Source organism: Schistocerca nitens, chromosome 6 (genome assembly GCF_023898315.1).
Source record: "Schistocerca nitens isolate TAMUIC-IGC-003100 chromosome 6, iqSchNite1.1, whole genome shotgun sequence".
Classification (NCBI taxonomy): domain Eukaryota; kingdom Metazoa; phylum Arthropoda; class Insecta; order Orthoptera; family Acrididae; genus Schistocerca; species Schistocerca nitens.
In genome coordinates, this window is record NC_064619.1 from 750963336 (window position 1) to 750989631 (window position 26296).

The 26296-nt window shown below is 45.5% G+C and overlaps 1 protein-coding gene across 1 annotated transcript in view; it reads right to left on the minus strand.

Annotated features, from left to right (window-relative positions):
• Nucleotides 1–416: 416 nt before the first annotated feature.
• LOC126263621 (ras-associated and pleckstrin homology domains-containing protein 1-like) overlaps nt 417–26296 on the minus strand; it is a 453221-nt gene continuing 427341 nt past the window's right edge. The window contains exons 11-13 of the mRNA XM_049960707.1: nt 18168–18442; nt 1338–1580; nt 417–1001 (exon numbers count right to left, since the gene is read on the minus strand). Coding sequence (XP_049816664.1) covers nt 417–1001; nt 1338–1580; nt 18168–18442 — 1103 coding nt within the window. The remainder of the gene's footprint in view (nt 1002–1337; nt 1581–18167; nt 18443–26296) is intronic.

Consider the following 26296-nt stretch of genomic DNA (forward strand, 5'->3'; position numbering starts at 1 on the left):
CAATCTTTGGACTGGAGATTACAACAACAACAACAACAACAACAACAACAACTAAGGCAAGCGAAAATTATTCGCATTTGCAACATGAACAGCATTGTAATACATGTGTTGATATCCGAGTTGTATCACCATTAATGTTGTGTGTGTCCAATTTTGTCCAAAAAATATTTGTAGTGTTTCTCTCTGGCTGAATATACGATCACCTACAGAGTTTGACTCATGTGCCCTAGATTTTTTATGCAATGTTTCCAAAGTATTCTTATATTGCTGGAAAAAATATGGGAACTGTGACTCTACTGGTGAACTATATGGGGACCCCAGACATCATTTTAGGACTATCTCAATTGGCAGTGCAAAATAAACACATTACTGCGAGTGAAACAGAGTTCTCACAACAACACAGGAGCCACAATGACTCACGCGGAATCGTACACGGCACCGGGGATGCAGAAGGCACAACGGCAGTTGTGCACCTTGGCGTGCTTGAGCATGTGGTCCTTGCGAATGAAGCCCTTGCTGCAGACGTGACAGACGTATGGCCGCTCCCCAGAGTGCAACATTTTGTGGCGGGCCAGGTGTGCTCTGTTAGTGAACCTCTTGGGGCACTCGTCGCAAGAGTGCCGTTTGCCGGCATCGGCTCCAGCACCGTGCTCCATGAGGTGGGCTCGGTATGTCGTGAGGCCGGGGAGCACCGCCCCGCAGAGCTCGCACTCTAAGTATGTGCTGCCAGAGTGGGAGATGACGACGTGCCGCCGCAAGGTAGAGTCGCTGTCGAAGGAAACACCACAGACGGGACACACGCGTGCCGACTCGGGGGAGCCGTCCGGCGAGGCGACCGTCGCCATAACTGCGGGTGTTGGAGGAGGAGAACGTTTCGACTCGGCTGCACATATTGTGATGCCGGGGTACTGAGACTGCAGTTTCTCGATGTGTCGGGGGAGAAGAACTGCCTCGCCTCTGCACTGACCGGCCGTGACGGGCGTCGACTGTGGCACGCCAGACTGCGGACGGGTTCGGCTCACACTGTCACGTAAATTCCTTTCGCAGACCATCTGCGGCACGATCCGGTAAGCATTCTGTCTGCCATTCCTGAAAGGGGTGTCATCAGGGGGGAAGGATGAGACGGTCTTTCGCGCAGCACCGCCTGTACCACTACTGTCAGGCGCGACAGTAACTGCAGAACTGGTAACACTTGTAGTCGGTACGGACAATGACTGTGAGCTGTCGCCTGACCTACGAGGATGCACGAGCTGCTGCTGCTGCTGAAGGTGTTGCAGGCAGAGGTCGTGCTGCTCCTCCTGCTGTATTCGGTGCCGTATTTTGTGCTGCTCGTACACTCGGTGCTGGTAAAGGTACTGCTGCTGCTGGGAGTGTATCATATCCCATCTCATCTGGAATGCGAGGCTGTCCTGTGGACCATCAGGTACCCACGGTGGCTGGCAGCACTGGGACCCAAACAGCCTGGGCACATCGTGTCGCTGCCACTCGTACTTGTATGAGCAGAAAGGCTGTGGCACGTATGCTGGTGCTCTGCCTCCATCTGGCATCAGTTGTGGCTGCTGCAGCGTTGGTGGGCCCACCTGATATTGACAAACATTTTATCATATTAGTAACTTAAAAGTTATAAATATTTTTGTTAGTAATATAAAGTAGCAACTTAGTTTCATCAAAAAATCTCTCAGATTTGCAGATTTAAATTTCAACTTATGTGATCCAAGTTTTGTCGTACAGGTTTACTTGTCAGTAATTCTTGAGTTTCAGAACACGACTGCAAAAAATTCGAGATGTACAGAAAATACGCACTCTGAGTTTCGATTCGTAATATGGGCAGTGCCCGATTGCAGAGTGCACCACTAGTGGGCAAGCATGTCAGAACACGGCACGTAACGGAGTGATGCTCATGGTCATGTCCTCAAATTTGCTAAATCTGAGTCTTTCTGATGGTTCAGTGATGTTCTCATACCGAATGTCAGGTGGATGCTCCAACAGACAAAACAATTCACAGACAGTACAACATATTCTGTGTGTCTTATATGTTGTGAAGAAGACGTGCTGGCTGGTACCACCGGCAGAGGTGTGTCACTATGGTTTGCCGGGAGCCCCGAAAAGTCAACAACACTCGAGAGCACAGAACTGCAGCTACCGCTGGGCACATTCTACACAAACATTTGCATGTAAAGCCTTACCAGCTGTAGTCATTACTATTTGGGATAGTGACCTTCCTTTTGACTTTCAAAATTACTTGCAGTGACTGCTGGAGGAAGGCGCTTTTTCGAACAAGCTGGTATCCAATGAGAAATCCATGTTTCGTGTTTCTGGAAAGGTGAACTGTCATAACATGCACATTTTGGGGCACAAAAATCCACATGAGATTGTGGAACACACTTGTGATGCACCTAGATTTACTTTGTTTGTGCCATTTGGTCTTCAAAACTTTAAAGACTTTTTTTTTTTCAGAGACAAATGTGACTGATTTTGTGGACCTGGATATGCTGCAGCATTGGAATATGCCACAATTACAGCAAAACAGAGGAGAAACCATTTTGCAATAAGACAATGCTCCACCAGACTTTTTTTCAGATGTTCACGATTACCTCAAGGGCAAACTACCTCAGGATCAGAGTAGATGTGCATTTTGACACTTGTCTTTTACACCAGCCACTATGCCTTAGGTCCATGCAATAAATTCTTTTGGGTTTATGTCACAGATCATGTGTTTGTGACTCCGCTGTCAGTTAATCTGGAAGTGTTGCAGGGAATGATACCTAATGAAGACACTGATACCATTCGTGACGTTTACGAAGAGTTTGATCATCATACTGATGATTGGTGTGTCACAATGTGTGCCCGTATTAAGGGGAGTTAGAATGGAAAAAAAATTCTTTTTACATTTTTGGATTTTTATCTCATTATAAAAAATTTGTGTGTGTGTGTGTGTGTGTGTGTGTGTGTGTGTGTGTGTGTGTGTATTACTTCAAGATCTAATAAAATCAGTAATTTTTTTATATAGAAGGCTGTGGATTGGAGGTTAAATTACACATTTTTATTGGTAGCACTGTCAAAAACAGTATTTTATCATTTCATAGTATAAACACGCACTGTATGTCGAACTGCTAACATTTTTCGGAGGAAAAGTGACAAATTGACTGGTAAATCTCTCAAAAAGTAATGTATGATGCCAAAACGAAGTGTTTTTAAGAACTGTGAATTTCATGGTAACAGATTTTTGAATAAAGGAAAACACTGTGTTCAACATGTGGCGTGTGAAGTTACTGACAATGAAATACAGGCAAACTCGTTAGCATCCAGCGAAACAGCCATTAGTGCTTCGAAGATTAAAATAAAATGTTGTGATACACAGTTTTCTCAAAACGAAAGTGATGTAAATGGGAGGTTAGGTTAGGTTGTATTTTGATAGATTTACACATCCTAACAAGGGTGTTAGATGAATGTGCATGTTGTAAAATATGTGGAGGGCCAGTTAGTTTACTTGAAGAAAATGAGGTATTAAATGGACTAGTCAGGAAACTTTTAATTAATTTTGAAATTCTGGTAAGTGTAAAGATAATTATTTTGAAGTAAATGTTTGGTGGTTTTATGGATTGAGAGCTATTGGCAAAGGACACACTGCCGCAGAAACAATGTGTGCCGTGATGAATATGCCCTACAAAATTGACAAATATGCAGGATTTATTGGAGCTGCTGTGGAATCTCTTGCATTTGAGTCAATGAATGGTGCTGCAAACGAAGCTGTTGAAATAAATGAAATAAAATGAACTGACATACCAGTAGCTTTTGGCACTTGGCAGAAGCGCGGCTACAGTTCTAAGAATTCTGTTGCTACGGTGACCAGTGTGGATAGTGGAAAGGTATTTTCAGATCTTAGCCAAACATTGTTATAAGTGTAAATCAGGGAATGAAGAAGGGCATATCTCTGACAGAAATTATGAAGGGACAAGTGGTGGTAAGGAAGCCTCTGCAGCTACTGAAATTTTTAGTCGATCTGTGAACGAAAGGGGAGTGTGTTACACTAAGTTCTTAGGTGAGGGAGACTCAAAAGCATATAACAGTGTAGCAGCCGCTCAGCCTAATGGTGAGAAGATTATCACAAAACTGGAATGTGTTCATCATGTCCAGAAGAGGATGGGCACCAGGTTGAGGAAGTGGAAACAAAGTTTGAGAAACAAGAAACTTTCTGATGGTAAAACCAAAAAACCAGTACACCACCTTTGCCCTCCTCGACCTGATTCATGGTGCAATTACAGCAATGCCCAGTACTCAAACAGTTCAAACAGCCATAAACATTTCATTCCAGCAGCAGTCATGGCTATCATAAAACCTATTTACAGAGAACTGGCAAATCCTGAATTACTGAAGAAGTGTCTGCATGGTCAGACTCAAAATGCCAACGAGTCATTCAATAATCTTATATGGACTCGCTTACCAAAAAATGTTTTTGTTGGAATGAAGACACTGAAGTGCAGGGTCAGTGATACTGTTACTGCTTTTAATGATGGCAACATTGGTAGGGTGAAATGGCTACAGTATATGGGAATTAATCCTGGAGCAAACTGTAGCAGAGAACTTGAACAGATGGACAAGGTTTGCATTGATAAAGCAAGGTATACAGCACAATTGGCCACTAAGGAGTACAGAAAGAAGAAACAACTTAGAAAAATATCAAGAGGATGATACACAGTATGGTGCAGGGTGCTTCTCAGTGACTAAAAATAAAAAAAAAAAGCATAAATTAAGTGAGTTAAAGTCTTTTGAAACGTTAGAAGCCGTTCCTGAAAATTTACATTTTCTGTTAGAAACCACTTTGAGTAGAGTATTCAGATTTTCAGGGAGTAATAACATGCATATCCTGAGTCTAATGAACTAAAAGAAGAACATAATGTTATGTATAATTAAAACTATTTAGGGTAATGTACAAAAACAAATTTTGACCATTTAATTAAAAAATGATATTTCTGAAAGCAGTGGCTGAAATGCAATTAGTGTAACTCAGTAGACTCAGAACATAGAGTTTAATGTCCTATAAAAGTTCCATGACAATGGCTACGGTGATTCCTGATATACAGGGAAACCAACTCACTAAATTTAAAGTTTATCTTCGGTATGTTTGCAGTTTTCTCTGCAGTTTCTTCAGAACTGCAGTTTCTTCTGAAAGCTCAGAGGCACTTGTGAATAATTGAGGCTTTACTTTTTGTATATCATCTATGACACAATCGCACCATATTTCACAACACAGTAACCAACCCTGAGCAGTCAGTGGTTATCTCGAGAATGAAGGCATAAGCTGCATGTGGTTTTTGTTGCATTGTAAACAATAAAAGTAAAATCAGTCTATTAATAGTCGAGACAGTTTTTTGTCATATGTGAGAGCAAGTTTTTCTTTACTAGTTTCCATTTGTTGAGTTGCCACATCACCTAACAGAGATTATTCCAGGTACAGCCAAACTATCAACTTTTACCAACAATTATAAGTTGTTCTACGCAATTCCGTGCCATGCCATGTCATTATGTGATAACCCTATATATATGGGCAAGTAAAATTAAAAATGATGTCACTAGAATGTGATATCCACAGATTTTGGCAGCAAAAAAGAGATCACTTTTCAAACTAGATGCTCTCCACACTACGGTCATTCTTGACTGAAGCACGACATCCTGAGAAAGTCTGCGAAATATGAGAAAGGCGGCAAAGTACTACATTGCATTGAAATTAGTAAAAAGCAACACAAAACTGAATATTCAGTGCTGGTAGATGAAATGCCTGTGTGGAGATAAGGATGTCTAATTACATATTAACAAGATTCACGTTGTCCGTCGCACTTCACATAGTGTAGACCGGGAACTGTCTGCTAGGCATGACCGATTTAAAACTGACAGGGCACAGCCCGTGCTGCCTGAGTTGTTGTTGTTCTGCCGGCAGAGGGTGTGGCCGAATTCTCACGTGCCCTCTGGTGGACGGGACTTTACTTGCGGCAACTACTGTCCGTGATGCACCGTGCCGATGTGTGCCTCCCACGATCTTTCTGGTGGCTACTGCACTCCTACTCCTTCGGGGGATGAAGCCACTGTGATCCACTGCGTCGGAAGGTGGAGCGTCGTGCAGTAGCGGTGACCTCCACGTCCATTGGAATGCTGGAGTAGGGGGGATCTGCCAACCCTCGAGCCGGAACCTTCGAATACGGTTGAAAGTGAGCCACATGAAGAGGCCCCCGTCGTCCCACCACTGGAGCCCGGGACAGAATGGGCGACAAGCTGTCGAACTCCGGATCGCGTTCCACCTCGGGAGGGGCAAGACCCAGTGGAGGGGACGATGGGGAAGGCACGACCACAGGTGAACCAGCCTCCTGAGAAACCGGGCCTGCGAAGGGGGCTGGCTCTCGCTGGGGCATCTCTAACGATGACGATGCCGGTACTGGAGCTATTGGAGGCCGCCGAGGCTGAGAACCATCGCAATGTGGCGAAGTCACAGGTGGGAGGGGTGGTAGCGTCCCCTGAGAAAACAACACGGGTGCCAGCAATGTGAAGACGGCACCTGAGGGGTCGGAGGGTGGGTACCCAAACGTAGACGTAGCTGATTTTGGTGATAACGCACCTCCCGGTCCCCCACCTGCTAGGTATAGAGCCGGCGGCCATTGCAACGCAGGACCACCGCCGGTACCCAATGTGGATTGCGACCAAACCCACGTGCCCAGACAGACATACCCGGTGGAAAGCTGGTTCAAAAAATGGTTCAAATGGCTCTGAGCACTATGGGACTCAACTGCTGTGGTTATCAGTCCCCTAGAACTTAGAACTACTTAAACCTAACTAACCTAAGGACATCACACACATCCATGCCCGAGGCAGGATTCGAACCTGCGACCGTAGCAGTCCCACGGTTCCGGACTGCGCGCCTAGAACCGCGAGACCACCGCGGCCGGCATGGAAAGCTGGGTACCCCGTTTTGCGAACACTGGCAAGGACCAGGCCAGAGGAGGTGCAGCAGAGTCCTAGGTTGGCACCCGTGGAGGAGCTCTGCGGGGCTGCGTTTTCCCATCGGTGTGGTCCAGTATGCCGTCAGGAAAAACGTCAACGCCTCCTCCGCAGGAAATTCGTGCACATACTTTTTCATCTGCATCTTAAATGTGCACACCATGCGCTCGGCTTCCCCATTCGATTTTGGATGAAAGGAGGGAGAGCAAACGTGCCGAATACTGAAGCACCTACAAAAATACCGGAAGATCTGCGAAATAAACTGAGGTCCATTGTCCGATACCAGGGTGACTGGCAGACCTTCCACAGAAAAGATTTTTGCGAGTGCCTGGATTGCAACTTCTGAAGTGGTTGAGGAGCAGCGAACCACATATGGGAATCAGGAATAAGCATCAATGACAATGAGCCGAAAGCTATTGAGAAACGGGCCCGCAAAATCTATGTGAACACGTTCCCATGCCTGGGTTGCAGGCGGCCATGAAGAGAATGCTGACCTGGGAGAGGCCTGTTGGCTCGCACACCGGGAACAGGCAGCCACCAAGTGCTCAATTTCTCTGTCAATGCTGGGCCAGTACACATGTCTGCGAGCCAAGGTTTTAGTACGGGAAACACCCCAGTGCCCCTCATGTAATAACATGAGGACCTCCCTTTGCAAACGTGCAGGAACAACCACACGAGGAGCTGTATCATCAGTAGCCAGAAGGAGAACTCCTGCCAAGACTGAGAGGCGGTATCGTAGAACAAAATAATTTCGAAGAGGGTACGAGGCCCGGCCTGGAGGTCGGGACGACCACCCCTGTTGAACGAGGCAAACCACTTGCCGGAGAACTGGGTCAGCTGCCGTTTCCCTGGCAACTCTAGAACTAATGATCGGGAAGCCATCAACCGCTTGGCGGGACGCCACGTCCAAATGAAAACACACAATCTCCTCCCGATTGAACTTAGGATCTGGGCCCACCGGAAGACGGGAAAGAGCGCTGGCGTTGGCATGCTGTCCGGTAGGGTGAAAATGAATGTCATAATGGTACTTAGAGAGGAACAAGGCCCAGCGCTGCAGTCTATGAGCCGCACTATCCGGAATCTGAGAGGCGGGGCCAAATAACGATATTAATGGCTTATGGTCAGTGATTAACTGAAACTTTGTGCCATACAAGAAAGGGTGAAACTTGGTAACAGTGTAGACAATGGCCAAAGCCTCTTTTTCCACCTGGGAGTAATGGGCCTGCGCAGGACCAATAGTTTTAGATGCAAACGCCAGTGGCTGCTCGGAGCCATCCACATTGCGATGGGCCAGGACCACTCCCGCCCCAAGGCGCTGATGTGAGGAGACCCTTCAAAGAGGTGAATGCTCGCTCGTATGCAGGCGACCAATCAAAAGGAACTCCCTTGTACAGAAGGCAGTACAGAGGGCAGGCTATGGTGTAATCCCTGGGATTGAACCAGTGGTAATAGGCAATCTTGCTTAAAAAAGCTTGTAACTCCTTCAGCGAAGCGGGCCGCACAAGGTTGACGATACCTCGGACCAAACTTCGTGCTGCGGCCTGTGACAATTACGTCATCCAGGTAATTAATACAATGAGGAATTGCCGACATGACGTGCTCAAGATAACGCTGAAATATCACTGGGGCACTGGATATTCCGAAGGCCAACCGCTGGTACTGGTAAAGGCCAAATGGGGTGTTGACGACCATCAGCCATTTGGAGTCCTCATCAAGTGGTATCTGATGACAAGCCTCTGAAAGATCGATTTTCGAAAAATATTGGCCTCCTGCGACGTCGGAGAACAATTCATCAGAACGAGGCAAGCGATAGATGTCCACCACCAACTGGGAATTAATGGTGGCCTTGAAATCGCCACCAAGACCTAATTTTCCCGAGGGTTTCCTGACAACAACGAGGGGCGAAGCCCACTCACTAGAAGAAATGGGAAGAATGACTCAGAGGGCTGTCAGCCGGTCTAGCTCTGCTTTTACCTGAGGGCGGAGAGCCAAGGGGATCTGCCTAATGCGTAGAAAATGCGGGAGAGCCGACGTTAAGTGAGCAAAGGCTGAAACACGCCCCAGGCCCTCCTCAAAGATATCCTTAAAGTCAGAGGTCAAAGATTCCAATGATTGATAGGGAACGTCTTCGGAGACCCACTGTATGGTGTCTGCGATAGAAAAACCAAAAGCTTGAAAGACATCCAATCCAAAAAGGTTAGCGGAGCTCGCATCACTGACAACAATAAAAGTAAGAGGCCGAGTGACTGATTTGCAAGGAATGTCGGTAGTGAATTGACCCAGTGGGGGAATGAACTGTTTACCATAACCACGGAGACGCCAGTAAACTGGCGCCAACGGGGGCGACCCAAGGTCAGAGTAAGCTTGTGCATTCAACAAGGAAACTGCCGCGCCGGTATCTACTTGCAGTTGTAGTCGGCGTGACCGAACTGACACCTCGATAAAGAGTTTGTGTGCCGATGTGTCGGGAGCCTGGCCCGATGAAACTTCCTGAATGTCAACGTCCATTTCCTCTGTACCTGCGTCGCTTGATTCGTTTGAGGCTGAGTGGCAAACTTTAGCAATGTGTCCTTTTTTATTACATTTGTGACAAACGGCCCAACGCTGGGGGCACTCTGACCGATCATGATGTATATAGCACGACGCACAGGACGGTAACAGGGGCTGGCGGCCGGAACTCTGTTTACGCGCCGTGCGGGAGTGGCCGTAACGGCCGGATTGTACCACTCGCACGTCGTCCACCCCGGACGCAGTGGACGCGGCCGCGCCGCCCTGAACCGCTGCGATGTCGCACCACGCTTCCAACTGTTGACCTGCGGCGTGAGAGACTTCATACAATTGAGCAATGGACAGGACTTCCTCAAGGGAAGGGTCTTCCAACTGCAGGGCCCACTGCCCGACCTCCCTATCAGGGGCCGAACGAACAATGACGTCTCGCACCATAATGTGGGCATACAACTCTTGCGACTGCTCCGTGACAAAATGACACTTGCGACTAAGACCGTGCAGGGTAGCAGCCCACACCCGGTAAGACTGATGGGGCTGTTTCTTGCATTGATAGAACTCGACCCTAGCCGCCACCAACATGCATGCGGCGGCGATAATATGAAGACAGCAATGAACACAATGCGTCAAAAGACCAGGACGAGGGTTCCTGCAACAGCGCTAGCTGACGCAAAACTTGATACAGCGAGGGAGATATCCAAGACAAGAAAAGAGCACGACATACCTCCGCATTGGCAACATGAAATGCCTGGGTATGCTGCTGAAGGCGATGTTCATATGCGTCCCAATCCTCCGTCGTCTCGTCATACGGGGGAAAGTGAGGAGGAAACGGCGCTGGAGAAGACTGCGTGGAGAGCAACGCCGGAAGCACTTGTTTCATGGTTGCCACGAGCTCCTTCTGCTGCTCGACCAAAACCCGCACTAAATCCTCCATGCCATAGATAAGCTGCGAAACTGGAACAACGACGCAACACGCAAAAGAACGAGCCTACTCTTCGCCAATTGTGTATTAACACGGTTCACGTTGTCTGTCGCACTATAGTGTAGACCGGGAACTGTCTGCTAGGCATGCCCGATGTAAAACTGACTGGGCACGGCCCAAGCTGCCTGAGTTGTTGTTGTTCTGCCGGCAGAGGGCGCGGCCGAATTCTCGCGTGCCCTCTGGTGGACGGGACTTTACTTGCAGCAACTACTGTCCGTGAAGCGCCGTGCCAATGTGCGCCTCCCGCGATCTTTCTGGTGGCTACTGGAAATTATATATGTCATAAAATAAAAGAACACACTTGCACTTCTCAGTCAATTATGAACCAGCAGAAAAATGTAAAAGTGAATATATTCCACTTTGAAAGATTCAGGCAGAAAAATGGGGAACCAGCTTCATGTCTGAATCAATTATGAGTTTACAGTTATGAGATAAATTCTCCATCACACACACAATTGTGCAATGGGAAGCACCTCTCCAGCCCAACAACTCACGGACAATGACAATTCCCAAAGTTGGCGAGTGTGCCTGGAATGCCACAATTGGGCAACAAACATTACAATAATTCAGTGCATGTTGCCAATTAACACTCTCCCGCCCTATTTCTCAGAACGCCCAGGGTCTTTCAGAATGCCCTGACTTCTCCAGTAAATTAATTATACCTGAGATTTCCTGATTTTCCAGACAAGTTACAACCTTGTAACCTGCCTCTGTCACCACTCACCACAATCTATTCTATTCTCCTACTTTAGTTTGACATGTTTCTGAGCTATGACCCTACTGTCTAGAACTACACTATTTTCTGGCTGTCACACTTGCTTCAGTTTCTCTACTAGCACTAAATGAATAATATAATATTTAAAATGTAGGAAAAGATAGACTGCTGCTTACCATAAAGAAGACACATCACGTTGCAGACAGGCATGATTAAAGACACTCGCATACAGTTTTTGGCCACAGCGTTCATCAGTAAAGAAAACACACACACACACACACACACACACACACACACACAAACACATCTTGCGCACACCTGGCAGCAACTCCAGTATCTCGGGCTGGAATGCTGGCCTGAGATGCTGGAGTTGGCTGTCAGGTGTGTGCGAGATATGTTTGCTTGTGTGTGTGTGTGTGTGTGTGTGTGTGTGTGTGTGTGTGTGTCCTTTACTGACAAAGGCTGTGGCCGAAACCTATATGTGAGTGTCTTTTAATTGCTCCTGTCTGCAACGTGACGTGTCTTCTTTATAGTAAGTAGCAATCTACCTTTTCCTACATTGTTGATATTCCTACCTGGAGTTTCCAGTGTTTGATTCAATATAATACTTAGATTTACATGAAAAACAATCTCTGATGAGATTAAATAAACTGTTAATGGTTACCTTCACTTGCCCACAAAGTGTTCATCTTCTGTGTGATTGAAAACTTTCACATTTGCACTCACACTTCAAATAATGTGATATGTTGATATGTACTAAATCATACAAGTGACTCACTTTACTTTCATGTGTAATTGTAGGAAGTATCGAAGCAGCAAAGGCCATAATACCACCAAAACGTTGCAGATGTGTGACTGGCCAATACAGGGCAGCACCATAGGTATTTTAATAAAAATACTCAGTCTCAATGACAAATGACATTTTATTCCATTACTGTTTACTAGATTCAGTCTTACTAGACTATCTTCAGACCAATAGATGACACCATCAATGACCAGCCTAGATGACAAGTAGAGCTCCTGTGTACACTGGGAGGCACCATTCATCAACTGCTCACAGATATTACCGACAACAGCAAACAAAGATGCCAATGTAATGGGTATGGGACAAGTGATATATGTTAGTATTGTGCAATTTATTGCTCAGTAAAAATGTTGTTTTCCTGAGAGTGACAGGTTTTCATTGTGGAATAGTATTTTGTCAGTTGTCAGTACACACGAGTTGACTTCCTGTGGGAAATACAGAGATGCTGCAGTACCAAACAATTCGAAAATGATGAGATTAACCTCCTGTTTCTGTGAACACAGATCAGTTGCAGATGAGAAGAGAAACAGTAGGCCAGCCATTTTGGTAAATGCTAAACTGGCTAGTTACGGAACATGATGCTGCATTCCTCTTCAGAAATTTTGAGGAGAATATCTGTCCAATTTCAGATTTCATATGACAGTGCTCAGAACCTGTGCAGAAGTTGAATTCGGACAAATTATTTTTGTAGTGTTCAGGCATTAAGGGAACCGATAAACAAAAGTATCTAGTGTACTGCACACAGTTTCAGTCGTTTCTCGACATCTGTGATTTCATAGCACTGGACTATGTTCTCTTCACTGGGTAGGTGTGGCTTCATCTTTCTGGTTAGGTGAACAGCTGGAGTACAAGAATTTAGTCAACCATAAATCCAAGCATTTTTCATGAAAATGCCTCTCACCATCAGAAAACTGGAGTACAGTACACCACACCACGTTGCCGAATGGCGGGCCCTACATCCTTTGAAGCAACAATAAACAGTGTCATGCACTGAGACACTGCTACACAGTTTGTTTCGTTTCTTGAAGCAGGTGAACACTATTGTCGTTTACAGCAGTGAAATGCCATTTTTTACAGGTCTAATGAAACAATTCATTTCTTAAGCAAATTCTTTGGAAATCAAACCATCTGTTAAAAGTTGGTGTCTTCATGTTGTCCCGATTTAATACCTCTAGACTTCTTTCCGCCGGGAAAGCCACATACACTGGCACTGACATAATAAGAGAGATTAACAACATCATTGTAAACATGCTCCTCAAAATGATCTGAAATGTGGTAAAATGAGTCTGTGCGTGCATTACTGGACTGGGCAACCAATCTGAGAGAAGTTATAAACAACATGTGTGACATCGCTAAATGTAATAGACATCATAAATATTGAAGAAAGTGATGTGCTGATCACCCTGTACATTGTTCAGATCATACACTGTACTTCACAGTTCTGGGATGTATCAAAGGAAGAAAGGTCGTATTACTATCCTTTAGTATATGAGATTAAATAAAATAATAATATTATGAGAAGGAAAGTTGCTACTCACCATATAGCAATATGCTGAGTCGCAGATAGGCACAACAAAAAGATTTTCACACTTAAAGCTTTCAGCCAATGGCCTTTGTCAACAATAGACACACACACACACATACACACACGACTGTAGTTTGTGTGTGTGTGTGTGTGTGTGTGTGTGTGTGTGTGTGTGTGTGTGTGTGTGTGTGTGTGTGTGTGTCTATTGTTGAAAAATGGTTCAAATGGCTCTGAGCACTATGCGACTTAACTTCTGAGGTCATCAGTCGCCTAGAACTTAGAACTAATTAAACCTAAGTAACCTAAGGACATCACACACATCCATGCCCGAGGCAGGATTCGAACCTGCGCCCGTAGCGGTCGCTCGGTTCCGGACTGTAGCTCAAAAATGGTTCAAATGGCTCTGAGCACTATGGGACTCAACTGCTGTAGTCATTAGTCCCCTAGAACTTAGAACTACTTAAACCTAACTAACCTAAGGACATCACACACATCCATGCCCGAGGCAGGATTCGAACCTGCGACCGTAGCAGTCGCACGGTTCCGGACTGCGCGCTCAGAACCGCGAGACCACTGCGGCCGGCCCAGACTGTAGCGCCTAGAACCACATGGCCACTCCGGCCGGCATCTATTGTTGACAAAGGCCATTGGCTGAAAGCTTTAAGTGTGAAAATCTTTTTTGTTGTGCCTATCTGCGACTCAGCATCTCCGCTATATGGTGAGTAGCAACTTTCCTTCTCATAATATTGTCACATTCCATCTTGGATTTTCCATTGTTTGATTAAATAAAATAAAATTATTCAGTGTAGTGGCTGTTAAAGATTATTTTTACACTCGCCCATACACTGCAAGCAGTTTGGTGTACTTATTGCACAAACTACTCCTTCCGAAATGGAAAATACATGCTCAGTCACACAACAACCACTCACACGGCCAATTTTTCCAGGCGCTGGGCACGGAATGCTGCCGTGTCTGATGTGAGCACCAGTCAGATAGGGTGTGAGGTGGGGACAAGGAAGAGGAAGAGGAGGGATAGAAGGTTGGTGGGATAGAAGGCATGTGTTGTGCTGGAATGGGGGCAGGGAATGGGATAGGTAGGTGGAGGACAAGAATTACTGTAAGCCAAGACGAGGGTTATTACTGAGATCCCAGCTGCACAACAGGCTGTGAAGCATATTGTGTTGGACAGCATATTCAGCAGTTGGGTGGCTCTACTATCTCTTGGACACAGTTTGGAGGTGCCCATTTGTGTGGACACATAGCTAGTTAGTTGTGATGCTGATGTAGCAGTGACATAGTGGCTGCAGCTTATTTTATAGATCACATGTCTGCTTTCACAGGTAGCCCTGCCATTGATGGGGTAGGAAATGCCTGTGATGGAACTGGAGTAAATGGTTGTGAGAGGATATATGGGACAGGTCTTGTATCTAGGTCTATTCCACTGACATGAGCCAGGATGCAAGATGTTAGGAGAAAGGGTGGAACAAGGACAGACAATGATATTACGTTTATTTGGTTGCTGGTGGAATACCACTGTAGGGAGGGTGGAGTGGATATTCCTCATTTCAGGGCATGACAAGAGATGGTCGAAAACCTGGTGGAAAATATGATTCAGTTGGTACAGTCCTGGGTGGTACTGAGTCAGTCCTGTCCTGTGTGGTACTGAGTCGGTAGAGAAGTGTTCCTCTACAGCCACACAGTGGGTATGTGGGAGGTAGTATGTGACTGGAGAGACAAGGCACAGGAAGTCTGTTCCTGGACAAGGATGTGACAGTAATCTTGGTCTGTGAAAGCGTCAGCGAGACCCTTGGCATATTTTGAGAGGAACAACTCTTCACTACTGATATGATGAACAGTGGTAGCTAGGCTGTACAGAAGGAACTTCTTGGACTAGGATGGGTGGCAGCTGTTTAAATGGAGATATTGTTTGCAGTTGGTAAGTTTGATGTGGACAGAGGTACTGATGGAGCCACTCTTGAAGTGGAGATCACCACTGAGGAAGGTGGCTTGCTGGGTTGAGGACGACCAGATGAAGTGAATGGGGGAGGTGGTACTAAGGTTTTGGAGGAATGTTGAGACAGAGTCCTCACCATCAGCCCTTATCACAAAGGTGATATGAACCTGAACCAGGAGAGGTGTTTGGAATTCAGAGTGATTAGGAAGGATTCCTGTAAATGGCCCACAAATAGGTTGCCATATGAGTGCCCACTGATGTACCACAGATTTGTTTATAGGTTATGCCTCCAAGGGAGAGGTAATTGTGGGTGACAATATAGCCAGTCATGGTGACTAGGAAGGAGACTGTACAACTGGAGTCAGTTAGGCAATGGGAAAGGTAGTGTTCAATATCAGCAAGCCCATTTAGGATGGAGCCTTTGTCAGCAGGAGGTCATGATCAGTTTTTAGGAGGTGGCTTGCAGTTCTTTCTGCAGATGTAAAATTGGTTTCCATGTTGAGGAATTCACTAAATGATGCTGAGACAAGGTTCAACTGTAGGAAATTCTGGAAAATTAACAGGAGGGCAGTGGGATAGGATCACAGTTGGATGGAGGAATAAACTGAGTGAGGCAGGGTTCAATATTAGTTTTGGATTGAGTCTGATTGGTTGGGTTGGTGTCAAAAATGTGTCCCCCCTGTACAGACTGGGGAAAGGAGAAAAGCCCAATATGACAGTTTGTGAAAGGGGCAAAAGGTACGGCTTTTGGGAAGGACTAATACTTCTCTAGGACTGGGATTTTGGACGACACGTTAATGTCTTTGTTTTGGGCGAGGTAAATGTAACAGGTCAATAAGACAGGGTTTGTCATGTATGAGAAGATGTGGTGGAGGCTCCCGTAGAGGTGATGGATAGTGATTGTGCATGATGGGAGTAGGAAGTGCACAGGTTGAAAAGTTCTTTGAGATGGTATTATGCATGCTGCTCTAGTTCCCAGAGCACACGAATTTCAGTACGGAAAATGGAATACAGGAATTTTGGCTTGTAGATCACGATAATTTTACAAGTGGAGAGGAGGTGTCACAAGTGAGGTTTCAGACTGATTTAATCGGTTTTGCAAGACTAGGTTGGTGAGGGCTATGGACTGACAATATCTGAACACAAAGAGATCATTTTCGAGGGAGGAATTGCAGCCAGAGATAGGTAATTTGGTGGGATTGCATGAGCTATGTAACAATGCCAAAATAGTATGTGGGCCTGAGTTCTGGCCAGGAACAGGGAAACTTTTCTGTACTGAGGTAGATAGAGACAATGTGGATCCATAATGGAAGTTAAAAAAAATGCATAAAAATACACAGGAAAAATAAAAAAGGAGCAGACGGATTAAGTATACGGAAAGAAAAGTGAAACCTGAGGGAATAGAACCTACAATGAAAGACAAAAATAAACTTAAATCGATATGAAAACACAATGGGATCAAAGAGAAAAGTAAATAAAAAGACAGCAGTCACTCATCCCATACCAAGAAGCCCTTTCCATACAGCCTAGCCCCCATGACCATCGCAGCAGCATTGATGAGCAGAACCTCAAGAAAAAACATACCAAGGATCCCACTGAGGCCTTCATAGATCAAAATTACCCTTCCAATCTTGTCCAGAAGCAGATCTCCCCTGTCTCGTTTCTACGGCCATCTACCACCTCTCACCTACCCACTGTCCTGCGACAAAGAAGCAATCCCCTTGTGACTCAGTACCATCCAGGATGGGAGCAACTGACACACATTCTCCAACAGCGTTTACACTATCACCTGTCATACCCCAAAATATATCCTCCACAGCCATTCCACAGTGGTATACTGGCACCCTCCAAACCTGCACAATATCCTTGTCCGTCACTACTCCACCCCTGTTCCTAACTCTATGCCTCACGGCTCATATCCCTGCAACAGACTCAGAGGCAAGACCTTTCACATACATCCAGCCACTACCATCCCCTCCAGTCCTGTCACGTGCAGGGCTAATTGTGAAAGCATTGTAAACTAAGCTGCAACCACTATGCCACTTCTATGTGGACATGACCACTAACAAGCTGTCTCTCCACAAGAATGGCCACCGCCTAACTGTAGCCGAGAGATGGCTGGACCATGCTGCTGCTGAACATGTTGCCCAACATGACATGCTTCACTTTAATAACTGCTTCAGAGCCTACGTCATCTGGATTTTTCCTACCGACACGAGCTTTTCTGAATTGCGCGTGTGGGAACTCTCCCTACAAGATGACCTTCATTCCCATACCACCCAGGTCTCAACATTTGCCAATCCCTGTCCTCCATGTACCTACCCTGCTGCCCACTTCCACTCCAGCACAGCACCCATTCTATACCACAGACCGACCAACTAAACCTTCTCTATTCCCCCCCCCCACCCCCCACATACACACACAAACAAGCCTTGTGACATGGTAGTTTGTCGTCCTATGTTGCCTCCATATGTGTTATGCACATATGAGCTATGCTTGTGTGAACGTGTGTGTGTGTTTTTTCTATTTTGGAATTAGAACGTTCATTGAAAGCTTAAATATTTTAGCAGTGTTTTTCATTGTGCCTGTCTGGAACTCAACGCTTCCTCTGCATGGTGAGTAGCCGTCTACCCTTTCAATACTGTTGTTATTCCATCCTAGACTTTGCTTACAGCATGCCTTTTAGCGCACCTGTGCCCTAGATGTGTTTCTGATGCCCGACGGCAGTGATGGTGGTGGCACCTTTGGTGGTGGTGGCGGTGGCGGTGGCGGAGGCGGCCTCTGGGGCTGTGGTGGTGGTGGTGGTTGCAGCAATCTCTGTGCCCCTGGCAGTGGCAGTGCCGGTGCACTAGCTCCCAGTTCTGGCGGCTTCCTGCCGCCCCCTCCGGTGTCGTCACGAGAGCTGCCGCCATCCCCTGAAGCCCGGAGGGTCTTGAGGAAGGCAGCCCGTGACCGCCTCGACTTTTCTGTGTGTGAGAGAGTGAGTTCTATCTTAGGGCTATTACAGGTCAACTGACAGAAAATGTACATTTATCATATAAAAAAGCAGTTTTGTTACATAAAAACCTCTTAATTGCTATACCAACGTGTAAGCACAAAGGTTTATGCACTCTGTTCAGCAAGAGAAGATTCAAAGAACAGTATTGTGGAAGCAGTATGTAATGTATATTTATTTGCAGACTACCAGTTTCAATTAAGTGACTGTCTCTGAGTCCTCAGATAATTCTACAAATGTTAATAAAACAATGAGAGCTATATTCCAGATACCTATGTTCCACCACAACCGGCTTTTTTCCTAAATGTACATTTTCCAGTGACAGAGTTCACCAGCAGTCTATGTAACTAATTCTGAGACAAAAATAATTACAAAGCCTCCCGGTAAACTCTCACAGGGAGATATTCATTTCGGAAGAAGCCGTGGGCAGTGTAACAAATGTATCTTAAATACATTTGCAGTGGTTTCTATTAACATACACATTACTTAGCTGTGGAGCACAAAATGTACACGATTAACACAACATTGTGTTAAAGGAAGGTTTTTTGGCCAGAAATACATAATTTTTTCTGTTGCAACACTTCTCACATATACATGTACGTATCATCATCTACATTTTCATTGAGTGCATAAACTGATAGTCTACTGCAGCATTCAAAAGAATCTGGGGAAGGTACAGCCCTTGGTTGAAATGACAACTTTTGGCAGTTCTGGGATTCTGTTCTGGGATTCTGTTCTTTCAATGAGGGGAAACTGTGAGGTTCTGTCTGTATCTGCATAAAAAGGAAGTGTGTTACAGAATGAATAAGTAAAACTTGATATAAACTGAAAGATTCACTTTTTACTATCAAAAATAGCATTTCTGGCTGATTTTAATAATCATTTCAATAATATGAATTTCTATTTGCAAAGGAAAGGAATGCACTATTTCTGATACCTGTAGGTTTACAGATGTTAATGGATTCCGGTGTAAGTTTAGTTTGCATTGTAACTATATCAGAAAAATTTTCATCATTTCTTGTGTTGTTGCATATCATTTCTGTGAAGTGAAGCAAGAATATGTGGAAGTAAAATTTTCAAGACTTCCTTCAAATATTGATGAAGTCTCCATTGAGTTTCAGAGCCATTTTCAAGATCTTAAATGTCTATATCTGTATATCTTTAACTTTAACAATCCAATAAAAATTAGAAGTGATCTTCAAGAAGAAGTCTGCAGATTACAAATGTTCTATTCAAGTTATACAGAATGCAAGCAAGCAAGCATTAGGTAAGGTTAGGTTTGTGGTGTCACCGCCAGACACCACACTTGCTAGGTGGTAGCCTTTAAATCGGCCGCGGTCCATTAGTATACGTCACACCCGCGTGTCACCACTATCAGTGATTGCAGACTGAGCGCCGCCACACTGCAGGTCTGGAGAGACGTCCTAGCACTCGTCCCAGTTGTACAGCCGACTTTGCTAGCAATGGTTCACTGACAAATTACGCTCTCATTTGCCGAGACGATAGTTAGCATAGCCTTCAGCTACGTCAATTGCTACGACCTACCAAGGCGCCATTATCATTTGCTATTTATCTTGTGATGCATGTACCAGCAGACCGATGTTCACCAATTATGGATTAAAGTTAAGTATTCCAGAAGTTACGTACTTATTTTACTAGTCTCAACTCCTTTAACTGTTCCACACCTCACGCCAGCCTGCGTGAGCTTAAACGCGTGCCTTTCGGCTATCTCATAGTGGCTTGGCTGTCTTGCCAAGTCACAACAGTTTGACGATGAGGATTTTGCGTTCGTATTGATAGACTGATTTCCTTGTGTAATGGCTTCGCCACCATCTCCAGATGTACTGTCCGAATTTTATCACTTGCAGAATCAGCAGACGCAGGCCTTATTGGATGCCCTTGGACAGCTCGATAAGGGTCAACGTGCAATGCAAAACGATGCGGCAGCCGCCGCTCCACCGCTCTCGCAGCCACAACACGCAGTTGCACCACCTTTTCGTCCTTTTGATGTGGCACTGGAAAGCTGGACGGAGTGTTCACGCCAATTTGGATTCCATCTCGCCGCCTAAAGAATTCAAGGTAATGGGCGGCAGCCTTTTTTGTTAGCATCCGTAGGCGTCCAGACGTACCGAGTGATAGTGAAATTATTTCCCCGACGCGACGTAGCAACTCTGTCCTACGACGAAATTTTGTCTGCATTAGATGCATATTTCAAAGAATCAGTCAATGTAGTTGCCAAACGGAATACAATCTTTCGTACAAAACGTACGGCCGGTCAAACTAATCGGGAGTGGGTTGCAACTTTGCAAGGCCTTACTAGGGATTGTGCTTTTGAGTGTGAATGTGGACACCCTTATTCAGATACTATGGTACATGATGCAATTGCACAGAACGTTTCTGATGTTCGTATACGGGAACAGATTTTGAAACTAGTCAATCCCTCCCTTCAACAAGTGATGGACATATTGGATCGGCAGGACACACTTGACTTTGCTCAGGAATCATTTGAAACTTCGCCAGCCGTGTGTCATGTTAACCAGCCCGCAGGGCGAGCTGCACGGAACAGTAAACAGCCCTCGCGCCCGTCCGTGCAGCTGCCGCCAAGCTCTCCGCCACGTGTGCCGCGCAAGCAAGCAAATGCAGTGGTAAAATCATGCCTGCGGTGTGCTACTAGACATTCGCGTGAGAATTGCCCGTCACGCCAAGCTATTTGCTTTTTCTGTAATAAAAAAGGCCATGTTCAAAGTGTTTGCCAGAAAAAGCTTAGATCGGACACTCACAACCATTCCAGGCCCTTTGCTTCCCGCCGGAATCGGAATCGAACCAAGAATACTCAGGCTCGTGAACCTTCGCCCATGGAAATTCATGTAGTTCATTCCACTCCGCCCAGTGCCACTCTCTAACAGTGACTGTGTTCGTCCAACAAATAGTGTGCGTCGACGACGCCGGAAATCACGTCAAGTCGCAAGTGATTATGTTGCAGTGTCAGTTCACATTGCACGAGACAGTCGCTCTTGTCGTCAGCAGGACAATAAAGTTTTAGTAGATTTGGATGTTGACGGCAAAGTGATACCGTTCCAGCTCGATACCGGAGCTGCAGTTTCACTGATCAATCACGACACGTACAAACAGCTGGGCACACCTCCGTTGTGTGCCGCAAATGTTAAGCTAACTACATATTCAGGTCACGGGCTTCCTGTTTTAGGACAGTGCAGCGTTCTTGCAACATACAAAGGACAAACAAAACTTGTGTCATTTTACGTACTTCATTCTTCTGCTGCAGTGAACTTGTTTGGTTTCGATTTATTTCAGTTGTTTAACTTGTCTATCGTAAATCAGGTCATCTCAGTGAACCAGACTGTGCCTAGAGCCAGTGTTTCTCGTCTATGTGAAGAATTTGCAGACATTTTTGCACCGGGCCTCGGGTGCCCTCGGTTGCGCTAAGAACTATAAAGCTCATTTGGAACTGAAAGTAAACGCGCAACCGAAATTTTTCAGAGCGCGCAATGTTCCCCACGCATTGTGTGATGAGGTTGCAAGAACATTAAACGATTTGGAATCACAAGGTGTAATTGAACATGTGCAGGCTTCTCTCTGGGCGTCACCCTTAGTAATTTTGCAAAAACCTTCCAGAAAATTGAGACTTTGTGTGGACTTCAAGGCAACAGTGAATCCCAAACTAGTGACTGCAACTTTTCCTTTACCCCACCCGGAAGATCTTTTTGACAAACTGTGGCCGGGTAAATATTTTTCGAAGTTGGACCTAGCAGATGCGTACTTGCAAATACCGGTGGACGAAGAATCCCAGCGCGTTTTAGTGGTTAACACGCATCTTGGTTTGTACCAATTCAAAAGGCTGCCATTCGGGTGTGCATCCGACCCTGCATTGTTTCAGCAATATCTGCAAACTGTTTGTGCCTCGGTCCCTACTGCAGCAAACTATCTGGACGATATTGTGATCTCCGGAAAGACGGAAGAAGAACATTTAGCCAATCTCAGAACATTATTTCAGGTTTTGCGACAAAATGGTCTTCACTTGTGGAAGGACAAATGTGTGTTTTTTGCTCGGGACTTACCCTACCTGGGCCATGTAATCAATGCCCAAGGCATACATCCCAGTCCAGAGCACCTCCGTGCCATACAAGACTTGCCTTCGCCGCAGAATTTGAAGCAGCTACAGAGTGTGCTGGGCAAAATCAATTATTACCATCGCTATGTGCGCCACGCCTCTTCCATTTCAGCTCCGCTTCATTGCTTACGCCGTAAAGGTGTTCCGTTCGTCTGGATGACGGAATGCGAACGCGCATATCGCCAGGTGAAATCGGCGTTGCTTTCAAATACTTGCCTTACGCCTTCGATCCCCAGAAACCCCTTTTGTTGATGGTGGATGCATCGGATTTCTGGATCGGCGCTGTGCTTGCGCACAAAGATGGTTCGCACGATCGCCCTATTGCCTTTGCATCCAAATAGCTCTCATCTGCGCAAAGAAATTATTCACAGATCGAGAAAGAAGCATTGGCTCTCGTATTTGGTGTTACTAAGTTTCATGATTTCTTGTATGGTCATCACTTTACCATCATCACAGACCACAAACCTTTGACATTGCTTTTTCATCCGAACAAGCCTGTACCTCCGCGTACAGCGCAGAAATTCATCCGCTGGTCTATTTTCCTCTCGCAGTACCGCTACGATATCTTGTATCGGTCCACTGCTAAGCACGGAAACGCCGATGCGTTGTCCCGTTTGCCTGTTGCTGAGGATAGAGCATTCGATTCTTCCGAACTTGCTTGCATGTTCATTGATGCGGAAACCGATGACGTGGTCGAATCGTTTCCAATTGATTTTCGTCGTGTAGCTACAGCCACAGCTGCTGACCCTGTCCTTGCTACCGTTTTGCGTTTTGTTGCTACGCAATGGCCCTTGTCAAAGTCACGGATCGGGGACCCGTTGGTTCGCCGATTTTTTGGTCACAAGGAGAGACTTTTTGTACGACGTGGTGTTTTGCTGTTGCGTTCTGATAATGATCAGTCCAGGGTCGTGGTCCCACGTTCATTACAGTCCTCTGTCTTACGGCTTCTCCACCAAGGACATTGGGGTATAGTGCGCACGAAACAACTTGCTCGTCAGCACTGTACTTGGATCGGAATCGATGCTGCGATTACGAATATGTGCTCTTCTTGCATGGCGTGTGCCGAACAACAATCCGTACCACCGCGGAAATTCTTTGCATGGCCGAAAGCCACTTCCCCTTGGCAACGCTTACACATCGATTTTGCTGGTCCATTCTGGAATGCTCGATGGTTGGTTCTGGTAGATTCATTCAGTAATTTTCCTTTTGTTGTCCGGATGTCTTCCACGACGTCATCTGCCACCATCCAAGCGTTATCCGCTATCTTTTGCATTGAAGGTCTTCCACAGACTATTGCTTCCGACACTGGCCCACAATTCATGTCCGCAGAATTTCAGTCATTCTGCAAGACCAATGGTGTTCAACATCTGACATCCGCGCCGTTTTCGCCACACTCCACGGTTGGTGGGCGCGGACTGCAGAGGGAACACCTAGAACCGCAGCAGACGGAAAACGGAGCAGCAACACTCCAGCAGGTCGCAGGGAATGGGCGCGGACCACAGAGGAAGCGCCTGCAGCCGTTGATGGAGGGGGAAGGCCATAGGCATAAATACTGGATCAGGTCCACACGAGGAGCAGTCTCAGGTCGCACCTGATAAAGGTTACGAGCTACGTGACCGAAATATCGTGCACGTACGACGCTGATATCCGGCAGAACACCCGACAATCCAAGATGTCATTAGATCGCCAGGAAAGCCTGAAGAGTTACATCAGACTACCATAGTTCACTGCAAGATGTTTAGCAGCTCTCAAGATTTTTTCCTTGTCTTTTGTAGCAAAATTGATACTGGAGTGCATCAAAATGCTGATAGACCTAGAGAAGGCACAATACGTTTCCCCATACTGCAGAATTTATTGACACTAGTATGGGAAGTAACTGTAGGAAAAAAAGTGTAATGCAGTGGTGCACAAATTTTAGAGATATATCAATGAAAACAATCAATTGTTGACAACATAAAAAAACCTACTCGCTAAGTGATGGCAGAACACACACCCATGTAAAAGATTATAATTAGGTGAGCTTTTAGAGCCAGTGGCTCCTTCTTCAGGTAGAGCCAGTGGCTCCTTCTTCAGGCAGAAGATTGAAGGAGAAGGAAGAGGATTGAAGGGGAAGGAAGAGGAAATGAAGGAGAAGGACTGGAGAGGTCTAGGGAAAGGGGTAGATTTTGGGAAAGTCACCCAGAACCATATTTCAGTGGAGAATTACCAGACGGGATGAGAAGGAAAGAATGATTTTTGCATCTTTTACCTGTGTGTGTTTTGCTGCCATTCGGTGATCGAGAGTCGATAGAATGCTCGCCACATTTCAATGTAGCCACCAGATGTCATTTCGTCATGCATCACATGAATTGCAGTAACTGAATTAACTGTCTGATTAGTGTTAAGTAAGCAGCTACACCTTTTCAGTAATACGTGTTAACTGTCAGCATTGTAGCCAAAGAATTGTTCACTGCAGTACATTTTCACATGTTGTGTGATGACCCCCATATGTGCTGCAATGGCTACCCGATAAAGTGCCTCTTTTCAGAAGATGCACCATTGAACATTTATGGATAAGTGAATCGACATAAGATTAGGATCCACATCTACATCTACATGTTTATTCTGCAATTCACATTTAAGTGCCTGGCAGAGGGTTTCATCAAACTAGTTTCATACAACTTCTCTACCAGTCCACCCTCAAATGGTGCGTGGGAAAAAGGAACACCTACAGCTTTCCATTCGAGCTCTGATTTCTCTTATTTTATTATGATGATCATTTCTCTCTACATAGGTGGGTGTCAACAAAATATTTTCGCATTCGGAAGAGAAAGTTGGTGATTGAAATTTCATAAATAGATCTTGCCGCAAAGAAAACTGCCTTTGTTTCAGTAACTGACACCCCAACTCGCATATTATATCAGTGTCACACTCACCCTTACTGCACAATAACACGAAACGGGCTGCCCTTCTTTGCACTTTTTCGATGTCCTGCATCAATCCTACCTGGTAAGGATCCCACACCGTGCAGCATTATTCCAGCAGAGGACGGACAAGTGTAATGTAAGCTGTCTCTTTAGTGGGTTTGTCGCATCTTCTAAGTGTTCTGCCAACAAAGTGCGGTCTTTGTTTCACCTTCCCCACAATATTATCTATGTGGTCTTTCCAATTTAAGTTGTAATTCCTATTTATTTAGTCAAATTGACAGCCCTTAGATTTGTGTGGTTTATCGTATACCCAAAATTTATCAGACTTATTTTAGTACCCATGTGGATGACCTCATACTTTACTTTGTTTAGTGTCAATTGCCACTTTTTGCACCATACAGAAATTCTCTCTAGATTATTTTGTAATTGGAATTGATCATCTGATGATTTTACTAGATGGTAAATTACAGCATCATCCGCAAACAGCCTAAGGGGTCTGCTCAGATTATCACCTAGATCATTTATGTAAATCAGGAACAGCAGAGGGCCTATGACACTACCTTGCGGAATGCCAGATATCACTTATGTTCTATTCGATGATTTACCGTCTATCACTACGAAATGTGACCTCTCTGAGAGGAAATCACGAATCCAGTCACACAACTGAGATGATACTCCATACGCACACAATTTGATTGTCACTTGTGAGGAATGGTATCAAAAGCCTTCTGGAAATCTAGGAATATGGAATCAATCTGAGATCCCTTGTTGACAGCACTTATTACTTCAT